Source organism: Rutilus rutilus (genome assembly GCF_951802725.1).
Source record: "Rutilus rutilus genome assembly, chromosome: 1".
In the NCBI taxonomy this organism is placed as follows: domain Eukaryota; kingdom Metazoa; phylum Chordata; class Actinopteri; order Cypriniformes; family Leuciscidae; genus Rutilus; species Rutilus rutilus.
In genome coordinates this window covers 9,234,016-9,253,289 of record NC_140209.1, presented here as the reverse complement: position 1 = coordinate 9,253,289, position 19,274 = coordinate 9,234,016, and the positions used below count along the sequence as shown (strand labels likewise).

At 40.5% G+C, this 19,274-nt stretch overlaps 1 protein-coding gene across 1 annotated transcript; it reads left to right on the top strand.

Moving 5' to 3' along the window:
- Positions 1–2,785: 2,785 nt before the first annotated feature.
- LOC311287093 (apolipoprotein L6-like) lies at positions 2,786–9,018 on the top strand. The gene is made up of 3 exons (XM_084403687.1): positions 2,786–3,090; positions 6,655–6,688; positions 6,910–9,018. The coding sequence occupies exons 1-3, from the start codon at positions 2,829–2,831 to the stop codon at positions 7,787–7,789; spliced, it is 1,176 nt and encodes a 391-aa protein (XP_084259813.1). The 5' UTR covers positions 2,786–2,828; the 3' UTR covers positions 7,790–9,018.
- Positions 9,019–19,274: the final 10,256 nt, after the last annotated feature.

The following is a 19,274-nucleotide window of genomic DNA, read 5'->3' as shown; positions in this document are numbered from 1 at the left end:
AAGATATGAAAAAGTGAATTTTCACAGTTTTAAAAATGGAGACATTAGGAAAACTGCTGTCATCAAGACTGATTTCCCTGTTTAAGAATGGACAATGGAGAAAAGATGATGTTTTTACGTTATTTGAAACCCTTGTGGAGCAATATAAAGGCAGGAATGAATATTTTCACACATGGATGATGAGTATCCTTCATAAAGTGGAGATTCATAAAATAAGTGCGTCGGATTTGAAAGAGAATTATAAGATGGTGGATCCTGTTGAGACCAGAATTAATGATATAGCCGAAAACAATAATGACAAAACACTGGATGAGATTATGGAGGAAATCTGTGGACAATCAGAAATGGATGAACAAACTATGGAAAAAGTGCATGATATTGTCCTCTCTGTGTCCAAATGTCTATCAGCTTCTACAGCTCCACATCTACAAGACATAAAGCAAAGTTTGTTCAAGCTCTGCAAAGCCGTGGAAAAGACAATGAAATATACACCTCGAGTGACTCAGATGGTGAGCTGGTGCATTCTTGTTCTTTCTGAATCAAGTCTGCTCGTTCAGGTTTTAACAGGAGAAGGAAAGTCGTGCATCGTGGCAATGTTTGCAGCACATCAGGTCATGATGGGAAAAACCCCTGATATCATCTCCAGTTCCCCTGTACTCGCTGAAAGAGATGCTAAACAATGGTTTCCATTTTATGAGGAACTAGATATAACCATTGATGTCAACACCAACAAATCTAAAGATGAAGACCTCAAGAAGTGCTATGAGTGTCAGGTGGTCTATGGTACAACTGACAGCTTTGCAGGTGATTTTCTGAGACAACGCTTCCACAGAAGAGATGTGAGACCTAAGAGAGAGTTTCAGTGTGTCATAGTGGATGAGGTGGACTCACTGATGTTGGACAAAGGTCTTGAAGTGGTCTACCTGAATAGTAACATGCCTCTCATGGAACCATTGAATGCAACACTGGCTGAAATTTGGTTGATCGTCAACCAGCTAAAGCATTTAGAGACTGGGGAGATTTTAGGGCCCATTCAGCTCTTCTCTGAGGTTCTGTCTGAAATCATGCATGAAAATAAAAACATTGATCAACTCAGGATTGTGCAGATGGCTGAGGATGCAGGAATTGTTTTAAAACAACTAGATAATGCAACTGTTTTGCAAATGGTGGCATTTTTAACCACGTTAGTGAGAAATTTCCCTCAGTATTTCTTCAAACTATACCAGAAAGAGCCTGATGGTACTTTACGGAAACAAAATGAAATCAGTTCTACAGGTACAAATAAAAAGCAAGAAATATCAATTGTTCTCCAGGGAAATGGAAAATGTCATGTTGTGCACTTTGATGAAGACTCACTAGTTAAGTCATTGGGTGAAATGATTAAAAATGGATCTGATACAAAAAAGGAACAAAATGAATCTTGTATTCCAGGCCTTCAAGATCTCATTAATGGTAAGATGAAAACTTGGATTGAAAATGCTCTGCTAGCCACCAAAATGACTCTGGGCCACGAATACATCCTTCATGGAAATGGAGTTGTTCCTGTTGATTACAAATGCACTGGTGTTGTGCAGAACAACACGAGATGGGGAGAAGGACTTCAGCAGTTCCTGGAGATGAAACACCAAACTAATCTGTCCAACATGAGTCTAATCACAAACTTCATGTCTAATGTTTGTTTATTCAAGAAATACTCAGACCAGATCTATGGGATCACAGGAACTTTGGGTGACCAAACAGAGCTTGATATGCTGAAGGAGCTCTACAACGGCATTAAGACCTGCAAGATTCCCTCATTTAGGCAAAGGAAACTCTATGAGCTTGAAGGCATGGTGATCCCTGAAGAGGACGAGTGGATTAGGACCGTCTGTAATGTTGTTAAGCATCAAGTGTCCTCCACAGTCTATCGAGGTCCACGAGCAGCTCTCGTCATCTGTGAAACAATCAATCGTGCAGAAATGTTGCATAGGGCCCTCGCAAAGACCATCACAAAAGACAAACTAAACCTCTATGTGAATGACAATATGGATAACTCTACAATAATAAATTCAACAGTTAAAGCAGGAGTCATCATCATTGCAACTAATCTAGCAGGTCGAGGAACAGACCTAAAGGTCTGTGAAAGTGTAAATGAGGCAGGAGGATTGTTTGTGGTGCAAACCTTCTTACCTCTGAATGTCCGTGTTGAACAGCAAGCCTTCGGACGAACGGCTCGCCAAGGAAGTCCAGGATCTGCTCAACTCATTGTGTGCACCAGTCACCTCTCTGACTCTGTTAAACAAGTGATGACCTTAACCACGAAATCATTCTCATCACAAGATCTGGAAGAGGCAAAAGAAGCCAGGAACATTATGGTGAAAATCAGACTCTCATGGTTCCTTGAAAAAGACATTCCAGAAATCACAAATAATGAAAAGCTTTTTTCTGTTTACCTTGATGTTTTGGACAACATTTATGAAGATGATGTTTTTTCAGACCAGCGAGATGTATTTGTGTCCTGTCTTCATGAGTGTTGGGGTTTGTGGTTCTTGATGTACTTCAATGTGGAAACATCCATTGAGACGCTAAAGAAACAGCTGGAAAAGGACTTGTCAAATGCAAAGCAGAAACTTTTAAGTAAACAGTCTCCATCCACTATGGTCTACTATTACATCAGGTCTGGAGACAATCTTCGTGAGAAGGGATGCCTTGCAGAGAGCATTGAGATGTACACCAAAGCTTTGGAGGACGGTGTTTGCTGGGAGTATATTCCTCTCTGTAATCGTGCACTGGCCACAGTTATGAAGAAAGATGGTGGTTATATTGCTAAAGCACTACCTGACCTTGTTATGGCTGAAAAGGCTATAGATTCACACAAGTCACAACTGGAACGGATTCTGACTTGTGTAAAGCCACGGAGTGAAGATAAGACTTTGCTTGCCGAACAGTTTCGAGTGAAGATGATCATTGCAGACCTTCTCAAGATGAACATTCAAGATGCTGTAATGGAGTTGAAGAAGACTGAAAGCACAGGAGATGTGAGCCAGACTGGAAAACATCATTTACTTTGGCCCATAGACTTTTTAATGAGGCTTCTAAGCAGTATGGAAGGTGAGAACCTGACTGAAAGATATATATGTATACACATTGTTATATTATATAAATTGTTAATGGATTTGCCACAGTCACTTTTGACCTTACACTTGGTGACTTCATGCGTTTTGGATGGCTATCCAATCGTGAAAAGCCAAACATTTTTATGATAAATTTAAATCTGATCACTCAGACCATTTCAGGAGGAGGTCTGAAACGCGTTTCATTCAGAAGTGGACATGTGTAAAAGCATCTGACTGTTTAAACCACATATGTAAATATTACTCCTCTCAAAATGGTTAAAAAAAAAAATGATTGTGAGAACGTTTTAAACCAGCTTCCAGCAGCCAGATTCCCGCAGATATGTAACGCTACAGATGAGGAGAATATCTTCACCAAGTCGTTGTGCAAACTGCCACAAAATTAACCTGAAAGTGTGCTCAACACACTCATTTATACGTGGTCAAGCGTAAATTTACTGGTTTCAACATGCTTGGAGGTGTAAATATTACTCAAAATGGTGAAAATCACCTGATAACACGTGGTTTTTACTCCTATCCTCGCGACCCCCACTCTGCATGTTTTGCATGTCTCTCTTATTTAACACACCTGATTCAAAACATTAGCTCGTGAGAAGAGAGCTCCATGAATGAACTGTGTTGTGATTGACAGCATCCCTACACAGTGTTCATTGCTCCCTACTCCCTGAGCACGGGAAATCTGTTGAAGGCTTCACCTCGGAACACTCATTCACAGATTTGCGCTGCGCCACGGCCTGCAGCATCTTTACACACACACGCACAGACCAAACTTACTAGAGAAGTTTGAGTTAATATACCTCTGTAAATAAATACAATTTAAATTCACATTTCGTACACTTACATATACGCTCCCTTCGAACTGGAATCATGGCGGAGTATCCTGTGAAGTTCACTTCGCAGGGAACTTACGGTCCAAATAGAACAAACTTCTGTGATAAGTGATAAGAGATACGTACAAAATGTGCAGGATTAATAACCACTGAAATAGGCTATAGTTTGTGTTTTGGCGTCAAAAAAAAGATTAATCATTTTATTATTCAATTTTTAAATTCGCCGTTAAACTGTTGACTATAAAGGGAGGCAAGGAAACTTATTCCAAGAAACGGATCACCATTGCAGTGACTGGATTGGATATGCTAAATTGGCTGTGAGTGTATGTCCCAACACTGGAGTTGCACAAATTAGTAAGCTTTCAGTGTTGGGTTGCGTCCGGATGGGCATCTGGTGAAAAAACCTGTGTGAAGTCCAATGTGCAGATTCTGCTGTGGTGAAAGCCAAAAGGAGATGGATAAATTAATCTTGTGTTGATTAAAAAAACAAATAACCCTCAGAAATCACAACCTGGTATAAAATATATTAGGATTCCAGACCAAAAAATAAATAATATCATTTGCGAAGCAGTTGAACAAAAAAAGCCACATGAGAATTGACGTTTTATTTATTTTGTAAACATAATTTAAGGAAATTAAACAGCTTCTTCAGCTTGAGAACAACAGTCACAAAGAACTGGGCTGAGTTTCCCGATAACGTTGTCTCTTAGCGCGCTACGAAGACTCTTAAGGTATAACTTAACTGAAGGTATACCATTTCTAGGTGTGTTCCCCGAACTATACCTTAGGAAGCCGCTTAAGATATACCTTCTTACGTGCGACGTTAACCGGCGCTGTCCGCGGCGATGATGCTGAGTGTCGATGGCTCGAGAATCAATTATTCTCTCGTGCAGGGGCTGTTTATGTGAGAAAGCGGTGTTTTTTTATAAAATAAGCACTTCAGAAATAGTTTAAATTGCATTCATTAGGACTCATGGGATATTTAAAAAAATAATCCAAACTATACTAGCCTATAATAGCCTAGCCTACATATTTTAAAATTGTAGGCTATCATATATTGCTGCCATAATAACCATTTAAATTTTTTATGTGCTTTCTTCTCTTTCCCATTTTTGTTTGCTGAGGTGGAGCTGCGATGAAATATTGTTCTTATAAATACTTTCCAGCATTTCAGTAAATAAAAGTGTACGTCACGTACGGTGCTCGGCAGTGGATTTAAACAGTGGATTTTGAATCTCTTTTTGTAAACTCGGAGATGTGGATTCAGACGGCAATTAAATTAGGCTACCACACGACCTGTTTGTCAAAAAACAGTAGGTACTAATATGACCAGGGATTTTTACGCGGGTTGGGTGAGAAAAAACACTGATTCGGACGGCACTAAAATCACAGACTTACCCCTGTAAATGTTTAAAATACTGTACGAGCCCATGAGAAACAATATTAGCGTCCGAATAGGACTTAACTGACAGTAGCCTATTTCACTGACTCTTTAATTAAAATACATTTATAAAATTGTATTATATAATAATATAATTAAAATTCTAACAACAATCATTGTAATGACAATTTTATTCTTTGCATGAAAACACTTGAATTAGCCTACTGAACACTGTCTGTGTGTATTAAAACTTCAGAATTATATTCGTATAGATGGTCAACAGTGTTAAAGGGTTAGTTCACCCAAAAATGAAAATTCTGTCATCATTTACTCACCCTCAAGTTGTTTCAAACCTCTATGAATTTGTTTTTTCTGCTGAACACAAAAGAAGATATTTTGAAAAATGTCGGTAACCAAACAGTTGATGGACCCCATTGACTTCAATAGTAGGAAAAAAAATACTATGGAAGTCAATGGGGTCCATCAACTATCAGGTTACCGACATTTTTCAAAATATCTTCTTTTGTGTTCAGCAGAAAAAAAACAAATTCATACAGGTTTTAAACAACTTGAGGGTGAGTAAATGATGACAGAATTTTCATTTTTAGGTGAACTATCCCTTTAAGAAGGTTTCGGGAAACCCAGCCCTGTTCTTTACACAGAATCGGTGTCAATTATTTCAGCATCACTGGCTACGTTTACATGCAAACAAATTATCTGTTAGTAATCAGATTGACGGCTAAATCGCTCTCGAAAGCCTTCATGTAAACGCCTTAATCGAGCCGATTGAGCTCAATTTGTTTCAATCATGAAAGAACATTAATTAAACAGGATGTGACAATGACAGTAGAATTACACTCATTGATGCTGCTACGCGGGATGCAGCATGACATGACACAACAAATCCCTGATAGTAAATGGATTTTATTTATGACAGTCCTACTTTTGACATGAAGAACACAGATTAGCTTAAAGCTGTTGCAGCTCAGAAATGAAAATAGAATGATTAGAATATTTAAATTATTTTAAATGAGTAGGCCTATTGTAACATAGGCCACTTGCTATGATAAACAGTTTACTCGTCACAGAAAAAGCCCATAAAAAGGCATTACATGTACATTTATATTCTCAGCTATGATGATCTCAACAAAAAAATATCACTCGCAAATTAATATTTTTGGTTGCAAATGCAACCACTATAGCTCCACAGTCTGGAGCCCTGTATAAGATAATTAATTGCAATAGAAAATATAGACAAATTAAAAAAAGTAACTTATATTGCATATTATTTACTATCATATTCTTTGATTTTGCTTTACATCAAATGCAGGTGATGAAAATCAAACAGAAGACATTTTTCAAAGGTAAGCTTGTCTTGACTTAATCAGTTTATTGATGGTATTAGAAGTGCAGCAATATTTTAAGTCACATCAAGGCAAATATTGAGTGGTTGAATACTAGTACGAGTTATTTTATAGTGGTTAGTTATTCAATGTACGTTAACAGAATGTGTTCTCTTTTTATGACCAATAAGACTAAAGCAATCAAATACTCTTTAATCCTGATAAAAGGTTTGATATTTCAGGGCACTTGAATTGAAAAGAAGCATTGAAGAACTCAAATCAGAATTTAACAGAAATCATCAAACTCTGACAAAGCAAATAAAGGATCTGAACGACATCACAGATAACCTGGAGTCCATGCACAAGAACACTATGAAGGGCAGATTGGTAGGATCATCCATAGGAGCCGCGGGAGGAGTCTCAGCACTAGTGGGTCTGGCGTTGGCCCCGTTCACATTTGGTGCTTCTTTGGCTCTTTCTGCTGCTGGAGCTGTGGCTGGAGTAGCTGGAGGAGTCACGAGTGGAGCATCTAACATTACTAACGCGATCAAGCAGAAAACCCTATGCGGGACTATTGAGAAGATCATCAATGATTTCCAGAGCACAATCTTCCCAATGATTGATCTTCTGGGTAAAATTTGTAACATCACAGAGAAAAGGGAATTTCCAAAGGAGACATTAAAGCAGCATGAGTTTCAGAGAGCAGCAAGAGGTGCTGGAGACATATCATCACATATTGCACATCTAGCTAATACGGCTAAAATTAGGGAAATGTGTGCAGAGGCTGCAGAAGAAATGCGTGTGAAAGGTGTCAGTGCTACACGTGGGACTACTCAGACTGCCAAAGCTGTGCGTGGGACTGCACAAACTGCCAAATCTTTCCTTAAGGCAGCAGCGTTCACTGGCACACTCTCAGTTGTGCCTCTTGCTTTTGATGTTTACAGTATTGTTCAAGATTCAAAAGAGCTCTCAGAAATGAATCAACCAGCACACAAGAGAAATGCAGAAGAAATCAAATCAGAAACGCTGAAATATATCCTTCAGGTGAAAGAAACAGCTGCTCAGTTTAAGATTATTGTGGATATAATTAAACATACCATAGACACTTTTAAGAGTATTTAACAACCGTTGGTGTGTGAATGAGTGAGTGAATGGGTGAATGTGAGGCTATATGTAAAGCACTTTGGTGGTCTGTGAAAGCACTATATAAATGCAGTTTACAATTTACCATAGACACGTTTAAGAGTATTTAACAAAAGCTGCAAAACAACTCTTCCTCTCAGACCCAGCAAAGCAAATGATCAAAAATGTAAATAAAGATGAAAACATTGATTATTTTTATTAAATTAGCGTGTTCTTGTGTTTCTGATTGTTTCCCAAGTTGTGTTGAATTTTGGCCTGAAATTAGTTATTTTTTTATATTCTTGACAGGAGATAAGTTGACAAACGTTTCGGCTCAAATTTTAGAGTGCCGACCTTCTTTGCATTTTTGATTTGATCGCTGGGAGAGTGCTTAAATGATCTCGCTCGCCTCAATTAATATGAATGTTTAGTTTGTAAGCTTTCAAATGATACCTAATTTGTGATAATTACTAAAATGTGTGATATGAAGAAAAAGGCAATAAAAAAAAGAGTGCCAAGTGTCCTGACGGTGACAGTTAATTAAACCTGTTTTTTCCTTTTGGATTTCTGTGGTGAATATTTGCGCGTCATTGCAGACTGTAAGTCATTATCTTACATTTATTTTGTCTAATAATCATTGTTTGATATTCTGTTTAATGCATCAAACAAGAAATTTCTTCAGTTATAAAAGAACAGCTGCTATATTATGCATGTATCACAAGTTGTGATGTCTCTCACGTTCAATCACGTGATGTGATAATGACGCAGCATTTTTATTGTAAGAGTTGTAACAGAAACTAATTGAGTTTGTTTGTTTTATTATAGAACCACACACACGTTTATCTACATTTGTCCAGCTGACCATATCACACAAACCCATCACACAAACACACACTGAACGTCACAGCACACGAAGCTACAGGCCCTTTTGAGCATCATCATATTAACCCTATCAGGACCAGACGGCATCGCGTCTGAGGACCGACGTTTCTGCACCATTCTTCCATTAAGTGGACTTCCTCTGGAATACTTGGGACTTCTTAAAACTGAGTACACTTACTTATTACCACCACTTTGTTGCCCTCTCTTAATATAATTGTATCTTTTGACTATAACCACATTGTTTTTATTGTTTGTTTATTTTACATAGGCCTACGCTGTTTATTGTGATATTTACATTTTGTTGACATTGTGAGAAAATGTATCAATCAATACAGTGAGTGAATTTGATCTTTGACTCTGGTTTCTTTACTCCTCTCCTAGTTACTGGACATTAATTGTGTATTAATACTCTATGGTGATTTAGAACCGTAATAGCAATCAGTGCATTCTACAGCCTTCAATACACTACCAACAAGCTATGATAAAAATAAAAACAGTTTTGGAAAGGGCTTGATACCAGCTTCCATATGATATCAAATAGGTAACCTGTAAAAATACCTGTAATAGGTAAAATTTCACCATGTGGTGGGTTTTCCCAGATCGCATCACATATAAAAAAAAGGACCAAGGCATTAATCTGTTAACTGTTACTGGCCCACTTGCCACTGCATGTTTAAAACAATTACTTAATCTGGCCTAATGTTGACAAATTATATATAATTTGAAAGCTAACAAACTCAAGATTCAGCCTGTGAAAACTGAACTTGTCCGAACTTGAAATCGGACCTTGCGTTACCATTAAAATTGAACTTTAACCCCTTAACTCTCACCCTCCTTTTTGAGAATGGACATTAAAATGCACCATTCAAACTGAAATGGTTGTAATTTAAGAATGTTTTCGGCTAAAGACCTAAGTTTGGTCTTGTTTTAAAGAAAACACTCAGCAGATTATTGCTGAAGTGAAAGCACTTAAAAAAAAGAAAGTATGAAAAAGTTATGGAAGTTTAAATTGACAGTAAATCATGTACTGTACTTAATATTCTTTTATATAAAATATATATTTTACAAAATATTTTCTACTCTAAAATTAATATAAAATCAAAGCCATATATCCAACCAAGTTGTGTTCCAAATTTGAAGTTGATATCACAAAACTTGAAGTTCCCATGAGATTTTGTTTAGGCGTAATAACAAAAATAGAAACTAGGTGACATACATTCCATTGAATTTAATTGTATGCATTCTGCTGTTACAAATTAATACATTTCTGTCCAAATATCACTTCTGTCACAAAATATCGAACCTTGAGACTCAGACCTTTCTGACAATATTTTGTCAAGATTAGAAAAGGTTTTGATCATAAATTATGGGGGAGGAGCCAGATTAAAGAATTTAGAGTGCCGTTTCTATGGTAACGCAACATCCAATTTCAAAACGGTATTCAAAGAATTAATTCTGAGTTTGTAAGCTTTAAAATGATATCAAATTTTTGATAACTACTAAAATGTGATGTAACTAGATGTACCGCATCGCGGTACAAAATATGACCGCCACTCAGGCCTGCACTGGCTTTCCACAAAAATAAATGACGTGGAGTAATTTGGCTGTATTGCGTGTTTATGTATATACCTAAAAAAAGTAATAGTATGTGCATGCCTGTCTCTCTGTGTGTGTGTGTGTGTGTGTGTGTGTGTGTGTGTGTGTGTGTGTGTGTATGTGTGTGTGTTTGTGTATGTGTGTGTGTGTGTGTGTGTGTGTGTGCGTGTATGTATGTGTGCGTACATGTGTGCGCGTGTGTGTTTGTGTGTCTGTGCATGTGGATTTGTATGTGTGTGTATGGGTGTGTGTCTGTGCGTGTGGATGTCAGTGTGTGTGCATGCTTGCGTTTGTTTGTATTCCTGCATGTGTGTGTGACAGTATCATCCTAAACCAGCAACCCTTCGCTCAACAGCACCATCTACAGGCCGATGAGTGTACAGTCACTAAATGTGCACATAAATGAATAAGTGGCCCAAACAAAAAGTCTAGTGGGGCTACATGCCCCCCAAATTTCATGTTCCCCGGTGTTTCGGTGTCCCTGGTATCGTTGCCGAAAAATTTATGGGGGCCCCAGCGCAGGGGGGGGGGGGGAAGTGGCCCCTGGGGACCAAACGAAAATTTTCCGTAACAGTCTACTAGACCAACATACCATAAGAATTTCTTCATCCTCGGTGCCACGATTCAGGTAGTTATTTAGGAAAAACTGCATTTTTTGGGGTTTGGGGGGGCCCAGCGTGGGGGGGGAGTGGCCCCCGGGGACCAAACGAAATTTTTCCTTAGAAGTGTAGTGGGGCTACATGCCCACCAAATTTCATGTTCCCCGGTGCTTCGGTGTCCCTGGTATTGTTGACGAAAAATTTACGGGGGCCCCAGCGCAGGGGGGGGAGTGGCCCCCGGGGACCAAACGAAATTTTTCCGTAAAAGTCTAGTAGACCAACATACCATAAAAATTTCTTCATCCTCGGTGCCACGGTTCAGGTAGTTATTTAGGAAAAACTGCATTTTTTTGGGTTTGGGGGGGCCCAGCGCGGGGGGGGAGTGGCCCCTGGGGACCAAACGAAATTTTTCCGTAGAAGTCTAGTGGGGCTACATGCCCACCAAATTTCATGTTCCCCGGTGTTTCGGTGTCCCTGGTATCGTTGACAAAAAATTTACGGGGGCCCCAGCGCGGGGGGGGGGAAGTGGCCCCCGGGGACCAAACGAAATTTTTCCGTAAAAGTCTAGTAGACCAACATACCATAAAAATTTCTTCATCCTCGGTGCCACGGTTCAGGTAGTTATTTAGGAAAAACTGCATTTTTTGGGGTTTGGGGGGGCCCAGCGTGGGGGGGGAGTGGCCCCCGGGGACCAAACGAAATTTTTCCTTAGAAGTCTAGTGGGGCTACATGCCCACCAAATTTCATGTTCCCCGGTGCTTCGGTGTCCCTGGTATCGTTGACGAAAAATTTACGGGGGCCCCAGCGCGGGGGGGGGGGGGGGGGGGAGTGGCCCCCGGGGACCAAACGAAATTTTTCCGTAAAAGTCTAGTAGACCAACATACCATAAAAATGTCTTCATCCTCGGTGCCACGGTTCAGGTAGTTATTTAGGAAAAACTGCATTTTTTGGGGTTTGGGGGGGGTCCAGCGCGGGGGGGGAGTGACCCCCGGGGACCAAACGAAATTTTTCCTTAGAAGTCTAGTGGGGCTACATGCCCACCAAATTTCATGTTCCCCGGTGCTTCGGTGTCCCTGGTATCGTTGACGAAAAATTCAGTAAGGTGACGAAAAAAAAAAAAACTTTGACAATCCCTATATGACCGCTTTCGCTCATACAGAGTTTTATATGCTTTCAAAGAAGGACTTCGGCGGAGGCAACCGTCCTCCGCTGCACGTCGGACTGTTCACGCCTCGCCGTTGTCTATTAATATCTGACAATGGACACCTCATCAGTCATTAACCCTTACTCGTTATATTTTTGCTCCGCTTTGATTGTTTTTCATACGGGGAAATGGCTGCAAAGCACGGCTGGATGGATTGTTGTTTAACAGAGCCGCTCCCGCTAGCGATGCTAACAGGCGACGTAATGGTCTTTCTTGGCTGTGTGTGTGGTGTCGTGCTAGCTTGAGCCCGCAGAGTCACACTCTCAGAGTAATTACTGGGGTGGTGCCGTCTCAGGTGGTGGAAAAGATTTGTTGTGTTCCCCGTCCTGGCTGGTACCAACCGCCGGCATATTTTGCAGACTGGCTTCGCCTGCTCCTGGTCGCTTTTGCCATATCCAAACCACGTCCACACAATTGACGTCGTGTTACCTTTTTTTTTCAACAATGTCTTCGGTCTTGAGTGATGTAGTCATGTCGCCTTCACGTTCGGCATTATTTTCGCTGTCCTCGACTTCAGTTTCGCAATTTTTTTCTCCTTTTTCCAACTTTTTTCCCTCTCCCTCTCTCTCACTCTCCTTCTGGTTACTGTAGCCACACTGCTGATACTGTTGTTGTTGCGCTTACTTTTTCATGTGATATCGAATAACATGTCCCAAGCATATTATCGAAATCGTTCAAAATTTGATCGCGATTCCGTATCGAGATCGAATTATTGCCCAGCCCTACTGAATAATTTATCACAAAAAACTTGAAGCAAATCATGTGACCAGCATACTCAAGACAGACCAAGCTGTGATAAATGATAAAAGGATTTGATGAAAAAATCGTTCTTATGCCCCAACAAAGACAATAAAAACTATGTGACTCCCAGGTCACGTTGCCTGTTTTAGGGTTAAAGTTGGAGGGAGCTTGTTACCAGACACAAACAAACCAGTGGCCCATTTGTGCTCAGAGACTGCACCATGTAGAATGTGCTATTTCAACGATTCTGCACGTCTTTTTGGAGTCTTTTAATGGGCTGACCGAGCTGTATCTAGATATCCTGTTTAAAATGGCCGACTATTTTGAGCCCGACTCCTACGGCTTCAGCAATGCTGTGCTGTGATACCAGACCCTCTGTGACAGCGTATGTGCCACACACCGAAGACTAGAAACTCCGGCCTCCTCCATCCCATTGATCATGTTTCTGCCATTGTCCCACAACAAAACATGTACAGAACTTTCGTGAATTACCAAGTCTGACCCGTGTGTGAGCCTCGGAATTGCTTTGCATGGAGCATGATTTGTTGTAGATTGAAATCCCCATCTATCCATTGTGCCGTTAAGCTAATGAGAGACAATGGACTTACCTCTTATTTACGCGTCTGTGGCGCATTACGGCTCCAAAAAGGTTTTGTTCCGTCCTCCACGCGGTGCCAACTCACACCTGGAGCATTTCAAAAGCGAAGCGACTGGATGCGCGAGATCACATTACTTGCCTGTCTGACGTGTTTTTTCTTGATTTTTGGGTTTCTACTGAGAATATATTTTTGTGCAATACAATTGGGAGTCTGCACAGGGAGTTTATTTTGAAATTGACAGGATTTTTTTACTTTTATTTTGTATTTACGGTGCGGCTTGGAAGCGTCCGTCAAAAATAGACTCGGCACCTATCTTTAGCGTGCCACAGAAGTAAGCGGTGTAAATAAAGAGTTACACTACAATTGCAAATGTCAGTGGTAAAGCTAGTTGCTTTTATGTCATGCTAGCAGGGCTGGACTGGTAATCTGGCATACCGAGCAAATGCCCGGTGGGCCGACGTGCTTTTGGGCCGATACATCTCATACTTTTTTTTTTTTTTTTTACGCCCGATAAAACTCGTACATCGGCGGCCCATTCGTTTTGTTTTGTTTAATTGACGGCGCTGGGTTAGTGCCGGTGTAATGCATTGGTCAAAAAAAAAAGTAAGCGTTGGTTTTTTTTCCACTGACAGACCGGCCCATGAAACGCGTAGATCAGCGGCCCATTGGTTGTTTTGTTGATTGACACTGGGCTGGCCCAATCACATCTTTAAACACCTCCCCCCCCCTCTGGGCTCTGAGCGAGCGTGCAGTGTCAAGTGTGTATCTGTCAAAATAGTCTGAGAGATGGAGAGGAAATGCAAGGAATGTGCAGAGAAATAGCGCGAAAAATAGATACAGACCCTTCAAGCAGACGCTGTAAAATGTGTCAAGATATATATGTTTTCTGCAGCAGCAGGACCTTCATCAGCTCCAGTGGCTGATGAGGAGGACAGTGAGGAGGATCAGGAGAGAGATGAGAAAGTGTAGAGCCTGCGGTAAGCAGAACTACTTTCAAAACACTTTGGCTATGAGTGTAGGAACCCATTACCCAGTTACAGATTTTTTCCACATCTGTATAGTTGACGATTACAGAAATTTACTAGAAGTTTAATGAGACGCGGTTTTATCCATGTTTTCCGCCAAAATAAAAGCTTGATGCAGTTTCCGTCAAAATAAAAGATCATGTGCTTATCTCTTTCAAGTATAGAAATTAGTACAAAACTAATTATGAAAGTTTTCTTTATTTTTCAGTGTATTTGTTTTAAAATATATGGCTATTATTAGGCTACTGTCATGAGATTAATATTATAACTATTATTATGTAGTAGTGTAATATAGACAGACACTGTTACTAAAAGAGGTTTGATTTTTTCTTTGTTATATTTTCACACTGAAAATGGAGCTTTTAATTTTGAACCCTCAAACTGCACCCGATTGATGAATTTAACATTAAAATACACAAAATTTTCTTTGGGGGACCATGCCCCAAAACCCCCCCTAGAAGGACTGAGGTCAACCCACCACACTTTTACCAAAATTACTGTGAGAAACACTGGTATTGCTATGCCAATGCAGCTTATAGCTTGTTTTTTGGATTCATCACTGTGGAGTATAGTTCAATTGTATTAATAAATTACAATTTTGTACTTATTTCATCTGTTAACTCTCACTCGTTTATACTCACTCATTACATGGCATTAGTGGTTTTAAATAATAGGAGTTGAACAAAAACATATTCAAAGGCGTTCAAAGATGGGTGGTGTTTATGATCATATGTAGTGGGCCAGTCTGGGCCAAAATGCCAGGGCCAATTTTCTGTCCCAGTCCAGCCCTGCATGCTAGTGATGTGCTTTTTCACGGTGTTGTGTATCTGTGGTAATACAACCTCTGTGACATACCGGCGACTGGGAATCTCGTACTTCGGCTCCAAGACATTAACAAGGTGACTAAAACCCACATTATCAACAACTGACAGTGGTTGATCTTCAAGAATAATGAATTGGGTAAGCACCTCTGTTATTTGTATAGCTCTTCGGGTATCTCTTGACATTTTCTCTTGTCTTGCAATGGTTTACTGCAGCGTTTCTTGCCGAGTGCTACTTCTTGCTCAAATTCTCCATGCTCACTTTTGTGTTTTAATTTTTAGATGTCTTTATCAAGTTACTTGTATTATATGTACTGGATTTTGCACCTGCTATTGATATGAATGCAGAACAAAGCGTGCAGCTTGCCATATGTGGATTGTCATCATTCATTTTGAAATATTTTCACACTGCTTAGTTTGACAATGTGTCTGCTGCAGCCAGTGTCTCTGTGCACTGGAAAGTTCTGTCAGTTACGTCACGTGAGGTATCGGTTTTTGGTATCGGAGTATTTTTACTAGTATAAGTACTTGAGCTCGGTATAAGTGCATCCCTATCATGCTGTTCAACTGATTTTATATTTTGGACTTTTAATACAGAGCAGCTTATTTACATCAGTAAATCACCAGATGATTTTATTTAAAGTGACTTGCAGTGAATTGAAGCTGAATGTTTGATCAGTATGTTTGCTGAATGGGAATCGAACCTGTGACTCTCAGCAGATGTGCAGCTCCATACGATGTGAACACAGTTTAAATATTGCGATGAATCTCTTGCAGGACGATGAACAGGCAGACGTCAGGAGTCACAGAAGATGATCAGCTGAAGAAACAGAGGAGAGAACAGAATATCAACATGTCCAGCCCTGACTGCACAGGTGATGAACACAGACAAATCTAAACATTCACCTCATCTGATCAATCTGACATTAATGGTTAATCAATTAATTCCATCAATTCGATATTCGAATATGCATTCGAACATGACGTGGAATATCCGAAATCGAACTATAAATAAACTCTCAGATTTTTAAAGTGCCATGTTTTGCGCATTTTTACAGTCTATGATTAGACAGTGCTTTTTATTTTATTGTTTGCCATCTCATCCAGTAGCGGCCGCTCTAAACGCATTGTAGCGTAGGCCCATGACCAAATCAAGCGAACAATAGTCAGCTTGTTTTTGAAAATGTAAGATAACGACAAGACTAAAGAGACAGCGCTGTAGACTGCACTGTAATTCCTGCCTATTACACACACACACACACACACACACACACACACGACCCACAGAAAAGACGCGTGTCAGTATCGAGTTCTCTTTCGGGCTTGAACAAACCATAACATACAAATTATGCCAAATGTCCGTTTTGTCGAGTGTCCTCATAAGAGCAGTCTTAAATGATTTAAATAAACGTAGAGATTTGTGAGAAAATGGGCCGCGTGTCAGATCGCGTCTCTGTCCGCAGCGGCTGGTCGTAAAGTGTCATTAATGTTAATCAAAGAACAAAGGTAAAAGAGTAAATCTCCGCTATCTTTTAACACATCACCGGCGAATGGCTTTTTCATGCAAAAGAAAAAATCTTCATGAAGCGCAGTGAAATTAAGGCTACGTTTACACGGAAACGATCTGAAGAGAAAACGCAAAAGTGATCACTTTTTATTCTGCGTTTAGACGAGCGTTATGGGGGGGGGGGAATCTGCGTGCATACGGTGACGCAAAAGTGTGTGAAATTCAATGTAGTATGCACTCCAGGCAGCTAGGTGGCAATGTGAAGCACTGATCGGTGCCTTCACTGTCTAGCAGACTTTTGCGTTTTTACCGTTTAGACGGAAACGCGACGGTGGAGCGTTTTTAAGATTTCCACTCTGGAGGGTGGTTTCACTTTTTTGTGTTTTTAAGCCCCAAAAACGCCGTCGCCGTCTAAACGAAAGGCACATCTGATAAAATATTTTTACGTTTTCACCCGGGAGCGTTCTCGTGTAAACAGGGCCTCAGCGACCATGTGGCGTTTCCTGATGGATCGAGGTTGTTCGTTAACTTTATTTTACATTTTTCTCTTAGATATTTGAATATATTTGAATACATTGCTTGATATTCAATATCCGTTCGAATTTGTTTTTTATCAAAAGTGACAGCCCTAATGTGAACCAGTCCAAGGCAGAATTTGATAGTCTTATATCACAGTCGAGGTGGTTGAGGAGGATGTTGTGGTCAACAGTGTCAAAAGCTGCAGTTAAGTCAAGAAGGAAGAGAAGTGAGGGAGAGCCAGCATCGGCAGCCATCAAAAGGTCATTTGTGTCTCTGACCTGAGCTGTTTGTGTACTGTGGGCAGACCGGAAGCCTGACTGAAACTTATCATACAGGTTGTGATATTGGAGATGGTCCTGGAGCTAAGCGGCAACTGCTTTTTCCAACACTTTAGAAAGGAATGGAAGGCTGGAAATGGGCCTGTAGTTGGCGAAGGCTTCCGGGTCCAAAGAGGGTTTTTTTAAGAAGTGGTGTAATAGCAGCAGTTTTAAGAGGGGGAAGGAACATGGCCAGACCGAAGGGAGTGGTTTATTGTTTTTACGATAAGTGGGCTTATGGCAGAGAGATTTGATTTTATCAGGATTGTGGGAAAGGGATCCAGGGCACAGGAGTATGATTTAATTTTTTAATTTTAGATTCCCTCAATTTCAAATTGTGAAACCTCAGAGACACAGTGGAGAGGGAATCCAGACTGTGAACTGACAGAAAGGGCAGGTAGTGCAGGGGGACCAGTGAGATGTGATCGGATGGAGTCTATTTCAGTTCTAAAGAAAGTGATAAAGTTGTTGCAGCATTCCTCTGTGTTTTCTGTGTGAGTTTGTGTCTGAGGTTTAAGGAGATGATTTATTGTGGAGAACAGCTGCTTAGAGTTTCCAGGATTGTTGTTAATGGTGTCTGAAATGTACTGTGACCGTGCATCTTTGATTGACTTGGAGTAGGCTTGTTGATGTTCTCTGTAGGCTAGTCTGTGTACAGTTAGTGCAGATGTTTTGAGACGATGCTCAAGGACACGGCTCGCTTTCATTTTCCGTAGCCCTGAGGTGTACCATGGGGCTGAGCGGGCGAAGGACACTGTTTTGGTCTTGATGGGGGCGTGAAGATCCAGAAGTCTGCAGAGTGTCTGGATTCGCTGGTTGTTGAGAGGTTAGCAGAGGAGAGATGCTGAAGATCCAGGGTCATGGTGTTTGGGTTGATGTTTTTGATGTTACGAAAAAAGATTTGACGTTTGGGCTTGGAGTGTGGAGTCAGGAATGGAAATTCCACCGAGATTAACTTGTGGTCAGATACGCCAAGATCATGCACTTGCAGATTGTTAATAGAGGCAGAGTCAGTGATGACCAGATCAAGTGTGTGCCCTCTGGTGTGTGTGTGGGGACATCAACATGCTGTGTAAGATTCAAACAATCTAGTAATTGTAGGAATTCTGCAGCTTAGTGGCAGGAGGGGGTGTCTGTCAACGTGAATATTCATGTCTCCAAGTATTACAAGGTTGGCAGATGTGGAACAAAGTGTTGTGAGTAGGTACTGCACTTCCTCAATGAAAGCTGAGTTTGGTTTGGGTGGGCGGTATATAAGTAATGATGTCATTGGAAAAGGAGGTTTGCATTTGAAAGCTAAGTATTCAAATGAGGAAAACTCAGTTAGTGACAGGGTGGACAGTTTGAATTCAGTTCGGTGTATTATCACAAGGCCACCAACACGTCCAGTGCTGAGCTTTCTGCAGGTAGGTGTAAGCAGAAGGACAGGCTTCATTCATGGCAGAATAAACCTCTGGCTGATGCCAAGTTTTAGTGAGGCACATGAAATCAGTCCGATTTTCCAAGATGTGATTGTGTATTGAGCTTGCTTTTCCTGTCAAGTATTGAGTATTTAAAAGTTCTATTTTAATGTGTGAAGGAATTGTCATTTTCTGCACGGGTCGGAGCAGGCTGAAGTCCGCTCCTGAATTTCTGTCCCACTCAGTGTACCTCACAGTGTTTCCAGGGCCACTAA

What these genes read in the sequence shown, in the direction of transcription:
- LOC311287093 (XM_084403687.1), top strand. Translation starts at nt 2,829, where the DNA reads ATGGCTGAAAAGGCTATAGATTCACACAAGTCACAACTGGAACGGATT. An exon ending in GCTTCTAAGCAGTATGGAAG is followed by an intron (nt 3,091 to 6,654) that starts GTGAGAACCTGA and finishes CATCAAATGCAG; the next exon opens with GTGATGAAAATCAAACAGAA. An exon ending in ACAGAAGACATTTTTCAAAG is followed by an intron (nt 6,689 to 6,909) that starts GTAAGCTTGTCT and finishes TTGATATTTCAG; the next exon opens with GGCACTTGAATTGAAAAGAA.